A 14755-nucleotide genomic window follows, 5' to 3' on the forward strand; every position below is an offset into this window, starting at 1 on the left:
AGGGCTGAGCGCTCGGTGTGAGAAGCAGGTAAAGGTCATCTGAGTGGGCATGAGGGCATGGATGAAGGGCTACCACGCCTTGACACAGCAAGGGAAGGGAACGGACAATGGAAGAGGGCAACTTGGGAGCCTGGGCACAGGCAACAAGGGAAATGGCAGCAGATGAATCATAGAATGATTTGGGTTGGAAGGCACCTTAAAGATCATCCAGTTCAGACCCCACCTCTGCCACAGGCAGGGACACCTCCCACTAGACCAGGCTGCCCAAGGCCCCATCCAGTCTGGCCTTGAATACTTCCAAGTGATACAAGAAGTAGTTACTGTTACAGAAAGTGGAATATTTTTTAAGCTAAAGTTTCATCCTAAGTAATTGTACTTTTTTGAAAGTTAGAGAGAATGTCCCTCTGATAGCATGTTGTTCAAACAGTGCTTTTCCAGCGTTCATTCTTTGGAGATGATAACATGTTATGTGAAGTATGATCTGTGCTGAACAGATGTGTCTTCCACAATCACCTCTGTTTGCAGTCTTCCTCTATCTCAAATGCAAGGTCAAGCAGAACTAGAGCCAGCTCCAACAGCAAGAATTTTGACTGTTGCTAAGTTCATAATAACATTAAAATTAGTCCTTGGAAAGTGACAGAATACACATAAGACTTCGGGGAAACTTTACAAATCTGTATCTAAGCGGGAAATGCATTCTGTAACCAGCTTTTGTCCTGCTGTGACACCAAAAATGCCAGCAAATAAACTATGAGATTTGGAGTTTTAGAAAGTGAGCACCCTTTATCATCCTGGGCAACATGAAGGAGAGATCTCCACCAGTCATGTGCAGCGAGCAAAGAGGTGGGGACAGAATATATTTTCCAATTACATGCACATGTGTAAATTCTCTCAGAAATCTTATACATAGAATCATAGAATAATTTGGGTTGGAAGGGGCCTTAAAGCCCATACAGTTCCAATCCCCCTGACATGGGCAGGGACACCTCCCACCAGACCAGGCTGCCCAAGGCCCCATCCAACCTGGCCTTGAACACCCCCAGGGATGGGGCAGCCACAGCTTCCCTGGGCAACCTCTGCCAGTGCCTCACCGCTCTCATTGTGAAGGATTTCTTCTTCTAATCTAAATCTTCCACTCTCCGATTTAAAGCCGTTCTCCCTCATCCTATCACTCCATGCCCTTGTAAAAAGTCCCTCTCCAGCTTTCCTGTAGCCCCATTCAGGTACTGGAAGGTCACTATAACATCTCCTCGGAGCCTTCTCTTCTCCAGGCTGAACAACCCCAGTTCTCTCAGCCTGTCCTCGTGTGGAAGGTGCTCCAGTCCTCTGACCATCCTTGTAGCCCTCCTCTGGACCTGTTCCAACAGCTTCATATCCTTCTTAAGGATTCCAGAACTGGACACAGCACTCCAGGTGAACTCTCAGTCAGTTTTCCCTCCTCGTGGGCTTAAAGCCCGTGAGCTTTGATCACAGAATGGTTTGGACCTTCCAGATCACTCAGTTCCAGCCCCCTGCGATGGGCAGGAACACCTCTCACTGGACACACGTTCTTTCCATAGGCTAGCGTTAATATTATGAACTTCACAACAGTCAAACCCCTTGCTAACTCGAGCTTCGGAGCCAGCTCCGTGCTCGGACTCACATTTGAGGCAGGGGAGGCGACTGCACAAGAACCCTGTGCTCAGCACAGACCAGACCGCACACAAAACGCTCTCATCTCAGCGAACGAACAAAGCCTGGAAGAAAAAAACCCACCATTTTGAAGAAAACAGGCTGTCAGAGGGACGTGCTGCCTTCACCTTCAAAGAACCCAACCCCCGAGGTGAAACCGAGCTCTGCTTCAGCTTAAATCAGAACATTACGCGCTTCCTCACAGCCCCCCAGCTCCTCCCAGGCCTGAGGAAAGGATGCCCGCTTTCTAAAAACTCCAAAAGGAGCCTCAGAGGGTGTTTCTTCGCGGGGTTTTCGCTGTCCCCCCCCCCCCCCCCCGGTGACCCCGCGCTGCCCCCCTCGGCCCCCCCCCCCCGCGCACCTTGGAGACGGAGCACGTGCTCATCTCGCGCCGCTCCGCGCTTCTCCCCCCTCCGCAGGCGCGCAAAGGGACCAATGGGCTCTACCGCCTTCCCCTACCCCCCGCCTCCGTCTTGAGAATGGTACGGTCCGACCCGCCCCGGGGCGGGCACACTAGAGAAAAGCTGTGGGGGAAAGGGGGGTGTGTGTGTATGATTGTGATAAGGGAATAAATAGGCTCATCCTCCCACTCCCCCCCCCGTCTTAAGAATGGCGCAGTCCAGCCCGCCCCTGGGCGGGCGCATAGAGCAATCGGGGTGGGGGGAGGAGGGAGGAAGGGGCGGCTGCGACCTTCCGCTATGGCAGCCTGTTCCTTTCGGAGGAGCATCGCTTCCCAGGTACGCTACTCCCTTCCCTCAGCTTGGCTGGAGGAGGGGCGCCCTATAACCGCGACTTTCCGTTTGCGCCCTCACCCATGCCCACCCCCTTCCTCCCCCCCCCCCCCCCCAGTTCCAAGGGTGGGTCCGACCGCTCGCCGAGGGGCTCGGCGCGCGCTGCCCCGCCCCTCCCCTCCCTGGTGGCACGTGCTCGGCCCTCTCGTGGCTCCTGGCGGGAAACAGGGGGAGGGTCCGGGACGTTCGTTTCCCTGCCTCGTGGCCTTAAATCCTAAAATAGTTTGGGTTGGAAGGGACCTTAAGGATCATCTAGTTCCAACCTCCTTCTGTGGGCAGGGACACCTCCCGCTAGATCAGGGGCCCGTGAGCCATTGGTCATAGAATCATGGAATGGTTTGGGTTGGAAGGGACATTAAAGCCCATTCAGTTCCAGTCCCTCTGCCGTGGGCTGGGACACCTCCCGGTGGATCAGGTTGTTCGTAGCTTCATCCAGCCTGGTCTTGAACGGCTCACAGAATCATGGAATGGGTTAGGTTGGAAGGGACCTTAAATGGGATCGAGTTCCAAGCCCCTGGCAACAGGCAGGAACACCTCCCGCTAGGCCAGGCTGCTTAAAGCCTCATGCAGCCTGGGCTAATCGGGAGACTCCTCGTCTGGGGAAGAATCCAGCCATTCATAGAGTCACTAGGTTGGGAAGGACCCACTGGATCATTGAGTCCAACCATTCTTATCAATCACTAAACCATAGAATCACCAGGTTGGAAGAGACCCACCGGATCACTGAGTCCAACCATTCCCACCGATCTCTAAACCATGTCCCTCAGCACCTTGTCCACCCGTGCCTTAAACACCTCCAGGGAAGGTGAATCAACCACCTCCCTTGGCAGCCTCTGCCAGTGCCCAGTCACCCTTTCTGTGAAGAATTTTTTCCTGATGTCCAGCCTGAACCTTCCCTGGTGGAGCTTGAGGCCATTCCCTCTTGTCCTGTCCCCTGTCACTTGGGAGAAGAGGCCAGCACCCTCCTCTCCACAACCTCCTTTCAGGTAGTTATAGAGAGCAATGAGGTCTCCCCTCAGCCTCCTCCAGGCTAAACAACCCCAGTTCCCTCAGCCGCTCCTCCTAAAACTTGTTCTCCAGCCCCTTCACCAGCTTTGTCGCTCTTCTCTGGACTCGCTCTTTAGAGAGGTCCTGGCATGGTGAGGGCTGCTTGTCCCCCCCTTGCTGGGTGCAGGAGAAACTGAGTGAGGTGCTGTAACACATGAGTCAACAAAGGCACACAGAGGTTTGATGGGATCCTTCACTGGGATGAAAAGCAGCTATACTTGGTATTTTGTCTTGCTTTTCTAAGGCTCCTTTGACATTTCTCAGGTTTATATTGCTGCTTTCTTTTTTTGTTTTGTAGTGCTCATAATAGTTAATAAATATTTGCTTTTTTTTTACCTGAGTTGAAATTTGCTTTCATATACAAGTGCTGCACACCTTCCCCCCCCAAAGAATTTAAAGAAGGAGCAGTATTTTTCCTGGATCTTTCTTGCTGATGCCACTGTGTTCTGTGTAGCTTTCAAAGGTTTTGGATCTGCCGCCAGAAAGTTTAATAAAGTCCATATATGCAGTTCCTGTCTCCAAGAAACGGTACTGTTTTCACTTTATATTACAATACTATGGGTTTTTTTTTTTTTTTTTTTATTTTGCTGATTATTGCAAGATCTTAGCGGGTATTTAGGAAAAAAGAAATAAAAACCAAACCTAGCTAATATACCAATCCTATTACAAAAAAATACCTAAATCTAATTAAATGGCTGTATTTTTACAAGCAAACTCAAAACAATTATAATTGCTTAAAAAGCAGTACAAATTACAGGCAGTGGTTGAATGGCAAATGTTTTAGCATTAATGATCTGAATGTGGAGTTATGGATTTTTTCAATATCCTGCTTGAGAGGTGTAACAATGTTAACAAGCAAATTATGTTTATTCATAAGCATAATTTTTGTTCATTCTAAAATGGTGTTCCCACCACAGCTATTTTCTGCTTGTATTAGTTAGAGCAAAGGTGATATTTGGCCTTCTGTTGCAGCTTTCTAAACATACTGAACTTCCCAGTATCTGTGACCAGTTTGTGTTTACCAATTAGACTTGTCATACCCAGAGTCAGCCAAATCTCCCCATCATTTCAACAGCTTGGGTTGTTTTTTCTGATTTTCATCTGTTCTTTTTTTTCAGGCATGCTGCGGATTTCCAGCTTTCCATTGCTTCTGTTACAGAAGACAGTGCTAGTAATCACTTGGCGCAAGATCTTCAGCTTCAAGCTCAGAAGCTAGCTGGAAAAGTATGCTAATGCATCAATCTTACATATTCGATGAAATAATAAACTTGGGGACTAGAGGTGCCACAAGAAATTATATTATTTCTCCGAGCATCTGTTTGGGTCAGAGTGCTTTAATTTCTGCACCTAGCATAATTGTGCGCAGAATCTGCACAGGGAATTTCGTATGAAATTATTGTTTACAAGTAGTTTGAGAATAGATAATATTTGTGAAATTAGGAGGGTATCTAAAGGGTATGTCATGGTCTGTACTGTTGCCCAAAACTTGAGGAAACAACTGAATGTGCAGTGACTTGAAAAATCAAAGACAGCAAAATCCAGCACCAGGATGTCAATGGAGAAATACAGCTTGTGGGTCAGACAGGCCAGATTTTCAAATCTTAACTGCCTGGAATTGAGGTTTCTTAGAACAACACCTTTTCATATATAAAACCAGCTGTAATACTACCTAGATTCTAAACTGTTTCTTTATTTCATTCTTCACTGCTTGGATGTTGAAGAGATCCCTGTCTTGGATGCATTCTTGTAACAGATTAATACTCTGACTCGGGAAAGAATAACTGATGGTGCATAGATGTACCACCAAAAGTTCCGAAACAACTGAGAGATGGTGCAATTATGGAATCACAGATTAGTTTGAATGGGAAGGGACCTTCAAAGGTCATCTAGTTGAACCCTCGTGCAAAGAGCAGGGACATGTTCAACTAGATCAGGTTGCTTAAGTTGTACATGATCTAGAACCATAAAATAATTCAGGTTGAAAAGTGCCTTAGGAAGTTATCTGTTCCTATCTCCTCTTCTGTGCAGGTTGTCGAGGGTTTTTGGATGAGGTTGCTGAGGACTTTTGAAATCCCATGCAGTTTTGGAAGCTTCCAAGGCTTTGACAGCCTCTTTGGGCAATCTGTTACAATGACTGTAACAGCATGCTGACAGTTCTTTTCCTTGTGTCTAGTTTGTCAGTATTCCCAGTATTTAGAAAGCTGCAAATTGTCTTTTTCCTTTATTGCTTTTGTGGCTCATTGAATAAACCTGGGTCGCCTAGACCTACACTTTTACATTGAAGAACAGTTCATAGAATCATAGAATAACCAGGTTGGAAGAGACCCAAGTTGTAACAGAATAGAAGAACAGGTCATCAGTGTAAGCTCCAAAACTGAATGGACCATGGTGGTTAGACAAAGGAAAAGAAAGCTCCATTAATCTCCAGGAATGGGTTTTGATGGGTTTAGTATAATTTAGTATTTAGTATAATTTGTTTAGACTGTTGTGTCATCCACAAAGATAAGCAGTGTAGAAATCAGCAAAATATGGCTACATAACAAAAACTATCAGACAGGAAGATGAAGGCAGTTATCAGTTTTTGTCATGATAAACAGTTGATTGAGTGCCATAAGGTTTGACAGCATGTTCATTGTCACTTTGGAGGAAATAGGTCACAATATTCAAAATACAGGTATTTAGGTTAGGCAGAAAAGATGGAAATATTTTTTGTTGACTAAAATAGCCTAAATAATACAGCAACATGATACTCAGTGAAATATAACGTGCTCTGATGTGCCGAGAATTGTCTGTCAACATGGTCAGAACTGGTCGTGTTTCCCTGGGCTTTTGATTTCATCTCGCTGGCTGATTCTTGTTCCATCTTTGGACTGTTATTTTTTTCATGGAGGGGACATTGTATTGGTTTTATTTTTTTGTGCCCCTGTACTGTATAGTGGCATTCTGCTCCAAGCCTTAGGCATGGGGAGACCTGGTTACTAAACAACCTCAGGGCCCTTCAGGAAAGGTTGTTAAGGCTATGGAGGGGCCAGATGACCACTCGTGTTAATGAGAGACGAAAAACACTGAGATAACAAATGACAGATTATGGAGAAAAAAGATTTAGTAGAAGGAATCATATGGAGAAAGTGGAAATTTTTCTCTCTGTCCCATAAGTAAAAAGGAACTTTTGTAAAATGAAGAGGTGGGAAATTTGAAGTCAATACAAGGAATATTTTTTCATGCAGTTCGTACATAAACATTGGATTTTGTTGGCATTGGAGCTTGTGAAGTTTAAAGAACATCAAGCCTAACTATGGTTTCCTCTCCTGGTTAAGTTAGTGCGTCAGCTGGAGACCTAGCATGGGGATGGAATTTCTTCTTTCCCTCTTTTTTGGTTTGGTTTTTTTTTTTTGGTTTTTTTTTTTGTGTGTGTCTTCCCAGGCAGTTTCTTGGCTATGAAAAACAGCTATTATAATTTAATAAGGAACTTTCAAACCTGGCAGGTTGAGATCCAAAACTCTCAGCCTGTGAAGAGACCAAAATTTGTGTTACAAGGTGGTTGACATTAGGGTTTGGGTGCCCAAATATTCCTTCTGGGCTCAGAATTTTCAAAACATGCCTTCTGGAAATTGTGTATGAAATGTTTAATATGTTTACCTTTAACATCTTTATTTTTTATCACTGGACACCACAGAACATTGTTTCTTGAAGTTTCTGACTTCAATAACAGCAACTTCTATCTCAGGTTTTCTTTAAGACGTTGATGTTGCTTTTGGGTTTTTTTTCTTTTTTTCCTTTAAGTGCTGTCAGGTACTGAGTAAGTTGCCAAATGTTTCTCAGCTTTTGTGTGTACAAGGAGATCACTGCTGCAGTCAAAATAAAACACAGACTGTACCCACACAGGGGCTGAAGTAAAACATATGTGACACTTTTCAGGCTAAGTTGCATTGAGAGCTGTTAAGCATGGACTGGAATAAAACATCCCTTTTCCAAGAGAGTTGATTAAACGATCTGTCTGTGATTGCTTCAAACCAAGAAATAACATTTAATGTTTATAGTGGATTAAATTAAAATTTATAATGGATTAGATTACAGTTTTCCAACTTAGCTGTTTTCACAGAGAGTTTCTGTTTTGTTTTGTTCTTTTAGCTAAAATGTGATGCTGTAGTGAGTGGAATCAGTGCTGGGCCAGGAACAGTGAACTTTACAATAAACAGGGAATTATTAGCAAAGGTGAGTATTGTATTTCAGGTGCATTAAGGTGCTTCTAAGACAACCTACTGCTGTCTTAGAAAGGTATTTTCTGTGTAAAACTGTCTTTTGTAAGTTCTGCTTGAGGATTCCTGTTGCTGATTTGTTGTGTAGGCCTATAATTCAGATTGAGGCTCACAAAATTTTACCCTTATAAGAAAATGAACATATCTACTGTTCACTGCTAATCATAACTCCTCTTTTTCTTCTCCCTGCTTTAAAAGGCATCTTTGAATTTCTATAGCATACAACTCAACAGTTTTGATCTGCGTGTAAAAGCTCTTATTTAAAATAAAGAGGGATAATAAGATAACCTGAAATAAAAATATTTGACAGCAAATCTATCATTACATCTGTCTTTGTTGGAGAAAGGAGAGGAGGGTATATTCCTCAAAGTCCAATGCCTGACTGAAATGTAAAGCTTGATTTGCCAAACCAATAACTTAATGAAAGCAAGATGCCACTTAGTCTACAAGAGTAGTGTCTCAGTTGTACTCTCTCTGGGTTATTTGCAAAAGCTTCGTAAATGTAAGTAGATAGAAGTGTTAGACTTGGAACTGAATGAAAACTTCGATAAGCCAATTCAGTTGATTTGTGGTGGAAGCTACATCGTGCTATTGTTTATAGCCTTACTCTGTAAGGTTAGCAACTCATGGAAAATGATATTGCTGTCTTAGAAAATTAACCACACATGAATTAGAGGCCAGAAATCAGGTCTTACCTAGCACCGGTGAAGCCCTTTTCCTATCAGGACATCTACTGAGTCTCTTAAGCTTGTATTCCTCTTTTCTTGAGTGATGAGATCATTTCTTCTTGTGATTTCCTAATGCTTAGGCATGCCTATCAATCAATTGCTTTGTTTATTGCCTAAAATAATCTCTTTAATTTTTCAGTAGCTATTTTATCTTGACAAAAGACTGCTCACTGAAAGGTAGTTTCATGGATGGGATTTCACAAAGTGCTGTAGGGATTCTAGTAAGCTTAATGGTTCAAACAAAAATATGTGTCAGGCCTCAGAGTATTGCTGGAAAAAAGAGTATTTAGGACAAGTAATTTTGCATTATGTCACTGGGGAGAGAGGGGGAGATAAAACCTAGCTGTGACTTTCATTAATAAGGAGAATAGGTCTATGGGTAAATTTGATTGTTTGTATGTGTGTCTAGTGTGTAGCTTACCTTCTTAGGTGCCATAATAAGAACAGAATTATCTTTTTTTTTTTCATTTATTCAGTATCTGTTGCAGGAGAATTTTAAGGTAATTTTTTTAAGGGGAAAAAAGAAGAGTTTCCACTGAATGGAGTGAGATTCTCACTTCAATTCACATTGTTAAAAGGTGTCTGTTGTCTTCAGGAAGTTTGTCCAACAGAAACAGCTTCATAAGTTAGGTTTTGTAGTGTATTGGCATCTGTGTGACAAACAGAAGTACATAAGGTCTGTTCAGGGACCGACCTGGCTGTATCGATGCATTACTGATAGTATGATCAGTATAGGATTCCTCTTCCCACAAACCATGTTCAAGCTGTTGCAGAAATCTTTTAAGGCATTTTACTCACTTTCCATACTTTCAACATTGATGCACTTTTGTGGGGACCATTCACAGTACCCTATAGACTCACAGGTCAGGTAGGGAAGAAGGGGTGTTTGTACACATGAGGACTGAGCAGTTGTATTTCTTTGGCACTAAAGGAGTAGAAAGTAGGCTGATTTTGGTGCCTAGAAAAACTTAGCAATTTTAGTAGAATGTGAATGTGTTATTTTTTCCTCTTCCTCTTACACACTTAAATGACCTGGTAGTTCTAAGGAGCCTTCAATTCTTGCAAGGTCTCCTGTTTTTCTCCTTCCCTATTGTATATACATGCTCTCTTCCAATGGAACAGGAAAAGAATGTTAGGCAGATGCTATTACTAAAAAGGATTAATGAAGAAATACAGTGGACGGTGACGTTAGGTTACTGGAGAAAGGTAGAAACATTAATCTGCCTCACTTTCTAGGACAATCAATGAAAGCAGTTTAAGTTTATACTAGCAAAATTAGAAATAGCTAAGCCTCTTCTGTCCATGTCACTTAATCCACTGGTTGATGTTTAAATATGCTGTTAGAGTTATGAATGACCAAGCACTCCTTAAGCTGCTGTTGCAACCTAGCTGCAGTGAACTGATGGGGAGGATTCTGTAGCAGTTGTTTTGACCTTAAATTGGCTTTAATGATAATCATGAAGACTAGAACTCCTGTACTTCTGTGTGAGATTTCCTGAAGCAAAAGAAACGTTCTCATGTGCTACTCAGGTGACCTGCGTACGTGTGGGAATGCTCATGAAGTCAAAGCTCATGCGATTTCTCGTAGGCCCTCAGTCACAAGGAGAGTGTGGGAGGTCTGATATGTCCCAAAGGGTTGGACGTACATGACCTATGCACAACAGGTGTCTCTTGTATTTATATTTTGACTAAAACCTTGGGTATAGGACAACACTCCTAGGAATTTCAGAGAAATAACCAAACACCTCAAACTGTGCCTAGATAAGATGTTTTTGTGGGAAGAGGACACTTTGGAGGAAGCCCAGAGGCATGGTAGGCAGATGTTTTTAATTAATTTTAAAAAAAAAAGCTTATTGAGAACATTTGGCTCCACAATGTGGTACATTCTCTAATCAAGTTTACTGCTCATAAGCTCTCGTACTTCTTCATTCAAGTCTGTTGTCTAGTTCTACAAGGTGCTCTCTATTTTAAAATGTGTTACCCGAGTTAGGAGAGGTGAGGATCCTGGTTAGAAGCCTGTTTTCTTGAGAATTCTCTCATTTTATGAGTTCAATGTTCTACCCACATTCTTGGCCTTAGTTTCCTTTCCTGCCCACCAGTTATCCCTGGTTTACTCTCTTGCCCTATCATGTTATGTAACTGAAAAATGATAATAACTAGGCTTTCCCCTTCCTTTTAAATTCCCACCAAAATCAGCCTTGATTTTCACCAAAATCTCTGCCTATAATTTCTCCAACTTTTTAATTGATCAGATGCAGCTTTCAAAAGTTAATGGCATTTTCATCTGCATATGAGTTCTTGTTTGCTTGGCAGACCAGCCACCTAATTGCTACAATGAATAAAGGCTGTGGGATCAGACTCTTGTGTGATTGCTAAACAGTTTTCCTGATCACGCTTTCTGTTGTTAAAACAGATTTTCCCCCCCTTTTTTTTTTTTTTAAGACTGTATTGCAGCAGGTGTTGAAAGATGGCTCAGAGTATGGAGTAAACAGTGAACTTTTCTCTGCAGTGCCTAGACAAAAGGCAGTGATTGAGTTCAGGTAAGTGCATGTAATGAGTACTTTGAAGAAATTGCTTTGTCTGCTGATTGATATGCATTGCTGTAATGTAAGATGCCTGTGAAGTTAAACCATGTTTATAGTATTATATTCAGCTGTGTCTGATACTCTGACATATTTGCCAAGTAGGATAAAAGTTATGTTTAGGGAATTTAGGCTTTTTCCTGAATATGTTTTTGGTATTTATTATCCCAAGTGCTGGCCCCAAAATTTCTGTCCAGTGCAATTTTGTTCATGGTCACCTGGTCATGGAATGAAAAGTGTCTGACTTGGATCTCTTTATGTATAAATATTTTTGTTCACTTGAACTCCCTCTGCAGGCCTCCCCAGTCATGGAAAGTAACCACTTGGCTTTAATTTGCAGGGTGAATTTTCACAGCTGAACTTCTGTTTTGTTATTGGGGTAAACAGCTGTGGGTACAAGTTCTTTTTGAGAGGCCACTGTTAGTAGGCAAAGATGCAGTTTTAGTTACTGATTCTTGTATATGAGATCTTCTTTTCTGGTATGAGATCTATCTCTGACAAAGGTATGAGGAGAATCATCTGTATGTCCAAAGCATGTAAAAAGTGAGGAGGTAGCGTAACTTCCTTGTTCACTGGTATGGTTGGATCTGGGAAGTTTCTTTGGTGTGGGGTTGTGGGGTTGTTTTTCCCCTGTAACAGGCTGTTAACTGGCAGTGGAGGAGAAGCTGGCTGGATAGGAAAATCTGCTGCCTAGAGCAAAGAGCGCTCAGGGAATGTCAAGGGAAAGTTGAAAACTGGTTTTGTCTTAGTTCTGTTGCTATATGCATGAGTTGAATTCTTTTGGCTTAATGATCTGACAGTCTTGTACCTTGAACAAACATTACTTGTGAAAATTTGTTACAGCTCCCCTAATATTGCTAAAAAGTTTCACGTAGGACACTTGCGTTCCACAATAATAGGTAAGTAAGCAATTAACTGCCTTCTAAATGGGTTTCTTTGTCTTCTTGTTGCGCTTGACAGGGGAGCACTGCTAACCTTCCACTCTTAGTGGAGTCAAGCTCGCCTTGCTAATTAAAACCCTTTTGCTTATTATACAGTGAAGAAGAATGTGATATGTTGCTGGCAGATTTATTAAGTCACACGTAATATAGTTTTATGACTGTGAACATTAAATGAATAGTTTAAAATTGTTTGACAGAGACACCTGGGGCAGTTTTCATTGAGGTGTTATGAGAGCCCTTTGAATTTTAAATTTCCAGTTAGCACTGGACTGCTGAGCAGTCCGATAAGTTATGTCTAGTGGCTGTTTTGCAAAAAGCTTGCTTTTATATGTTAATTACTTCATGCCACTATTTATAACACAGTTGCTGTCATCTGTAGTAGAATAATTAATAAGTTTATTGTGCGGTACTGTAATGGCATATGGAAAACACTGTTTCTCCTTCCTTTCCCTCTCTTGCATTAGAAACTAGTAGGTTATTAGCAGAAGATCTTACAGCATCTGTGCAGCTAATAATGTATTAGTTTTTAATTATATTTAATGTATCGTGTGTAATTAATAATTCTGCCTGTTCATGGTCTGATAGTTGAGTGAAATTACATATTTTTGGCTCTTTGTGTTCATTCTGGACCCTTTGCTATAGGAAAAAAAAGCCCGTTTTTGAAAGTCTGTAGCTCAATGTTTGTGCAGTAGTAAGAGGATGAATTGACTTCAGAGAATGGATTTGAAAGTAATTGCAAACTGTAATATCGTGTCAGAGTAACAAGAGAAAGCTTTCTTGCATCCTTTTACATCAATACTGCAATTAAAAGGTACCCTTGAAGCACAGGAAAATAGAGGAAGAGATGCAGGTGTTTTGTCTTTGTAATTCTATGGTTGTAGCCAAGCTCAGGAGAAAGATGAAGGGCTTTTGTTGTAGTTACAGTTAGAACCAAGATACACTTCTGTGATATGGTATATTTTGACCTATCATGCTCAGTACCGCTCCAGCAGTATATAGAGATTCAGAATGATGTTCTCTATTTAACATCAGAGTTAACAGTTAACTGGAGTGCTTGCTAAACCTCCTGAGATGAGGTTGTCTAGCAGACCATGGGCATGCGCCTCACCAGATACACCAACTGCGAGCTCCAGACGCAGCATGTGACAAATCCAACACCCCACACCATCTCTCCTGCCCTGGGAGACTGTTATGACAGATGGAGCCCAAAGTCATGAGTTAAATGAACTCAGCAGAGATTTTAGAGGAATGGCCCGTGGACTAAGAGAATGATTAATTGGAATATATTGGAAAGTGTGGGACCTGAGCATGGTATAGATAGTATAAGATAAGGGGTGGATATTGTCCTGGTTTTTGCTGGGATAGAGTTAATTTTCATCCAAACAGCTGCTGATTTTGAAATATATTATGGGAAAAATGTTGCTAAAATGCTGAAGTTTTCAGTTATTGCTAAGAAATCACAGAATCACAGAATCACAGAATAACCAGGTTGGAAGAGACCCACCGGATCACCGAGTCCAACCGTTCCCATCAAACACTAAACCATATCCCTCAGCACCTCGTCCACCCGTGCCTTAAACACCTCCAGGGAAGGTGACTCAACCACCTCCCTGGGCAGCCTGTTCCAGTGCCCAATGATCCTTTCTGTAAAGAATTTTTTCCTAACGTCTAGCCTAAACCTCCCCTGGCGGAGCTTGAGGCCATTCCCTCTCGTCCTGTCCCCTGTCACTTGGGAGAAGAGGCCAGCACCCTCCTCTCTACAACGTCCTTTCAGGTAGTTGTAGAGAGCAATGAGGTCACCCCTCAGCCTCCTCTTCTCCAGGCTAAACAACCCCAGCTCTCTCAGCCGCTCCTCATAAGGCCTGTTCTCCAGCCCCTTCACCAGCTTTGTTGCTCTTCTCTGGACTCTCTCCAGAGCCTCAACATCCTTCTTGTGGTGAGGGGCCCAGAACTGAACACAGGATTCGAGGAGCGGTCTCACCAGTGCCGAGTACAGAGGGAGGATAACCTCCCTGGACCTGCTGGTCACGCCGTTTCTGATCCAAGCCAAGATGCCATTGGCCTTCTTGGCCACCTGGGCACACTGCTGGCTCATATTCAGTCGGCTGTCAACCAACACCCCCAGGTCCCTCTCCTCCAGGCAGCTTTCTAGACAGACTTCTCCCAGTCTGTAGCACTGCATAGGGTTGTTGTGCCCCAAGTGCAGGACCCGGCATTTGGCCTTGTTAAACCTCATGCCATTGGACTCTGCCCAGCGGTCCAGCCTGTTCAGATCCCTTTGCAGAGCCTCCCGACCCTCCAGCAGATCGACACTTCCACCCAGCTTAGTGTCGTCCGCAAACTTGCTAAGGATGCACTCGATGCCTTCATCCAGATCATTGATGAAGACATTGAACAGGGCTGGACCCAGCACTGAGCCCTGGGGAACCCCACTTGTCACTGGCCTCCAGCTGGATTTCACACCATTTACCACCACTCTCTGGGCCCGGCCATCCAACCAGTTTTCCACCCACGAGAGTGTGCGCCTGTCCAGCCCAGAGGCTGACAGTTTCTCAAGCAGAACGCTGTGAGAAACTGTGTCAAAGGCTTTGCTGAAGTCCAGGAAGACCACATCCACAGCCTTTCCCTCATCCAGTAGCCGGGTCACTTTGTCATAGAAGGCGATCAGGTTAGTTTGGCAAGACCTGCCTTTTGTGAACCCATGTTGACTGGGCCTGATCACCCAGTTCTCTTGCA

The 14755-nt window shown here is 43.3% G+C and overlaps 2 protein-coding genes across 2 annotated transcripts in view; one reads left to right on the plus strand and one right to left on the minus strand.

Moving 5' to 3' along the window:
- The window catches only part of ORC3 (origin recognition complex subunit 3), a 40481-nt gene extending 38349 nt beyond the window's left edge, over positions 1 to 2132 (minus strand). The window contains exon 1 of the mRNA XM_069851255.1: positions 2033 to 2132. Within this exon, the coding sequence (XP_069707356.1) occupies positions 2033 to 2056 (24 nt within the window). The 5' untranslated portion in view covers positions 2057 to 2132. The remainder of the gene's footprint in view (positions 1 to 2032) is intronic.
- A 148-nt stretch (positions 2133 to 2280) lies between these two features.
- Positions 2281 to 14755, plus strand: part of RARS2 (arginyl-tRNA synthetase 2, mitochondrial) — a 41210-nt gene continuing 28735 nt past the window's right edge. Inside the window, 7 exon segments of the mRNA XM_069851264.1 lie at positions 2281 to 2365; positions 2368 to 2408; positions 3964 to 4037; positions 4628 to 4733; positions 7641 to 7724; positions 10939 to 11036; positions 11922 to 11977. Coding sequence (XP_069707365.1) covers positions 2281 to 2365; positions 2368 to 2408; positions 3964 to 4037; positions 4628 to 4733; positions 7641 to 7724; positions 10939 to 11036; positions 11922 to 11977 — 544 coding nt within the window.

The sequence above is a fragment of the Phaenicophaeus curvirostris genome, chromosome 2 (assembly GCF_032191515.1).
Source record: "Phaenicophaeus curvirostris isolate KB17595 chromosome 2, BPBGC_Pcur_1.0, whole genome shotgun sequence".
NCBI lineage: Eukaryota > Metazoa > Chordata > Aves > Cuculiformes > Cuculidae > Phaenicophaeus > Phaenicophaeus curvirostris.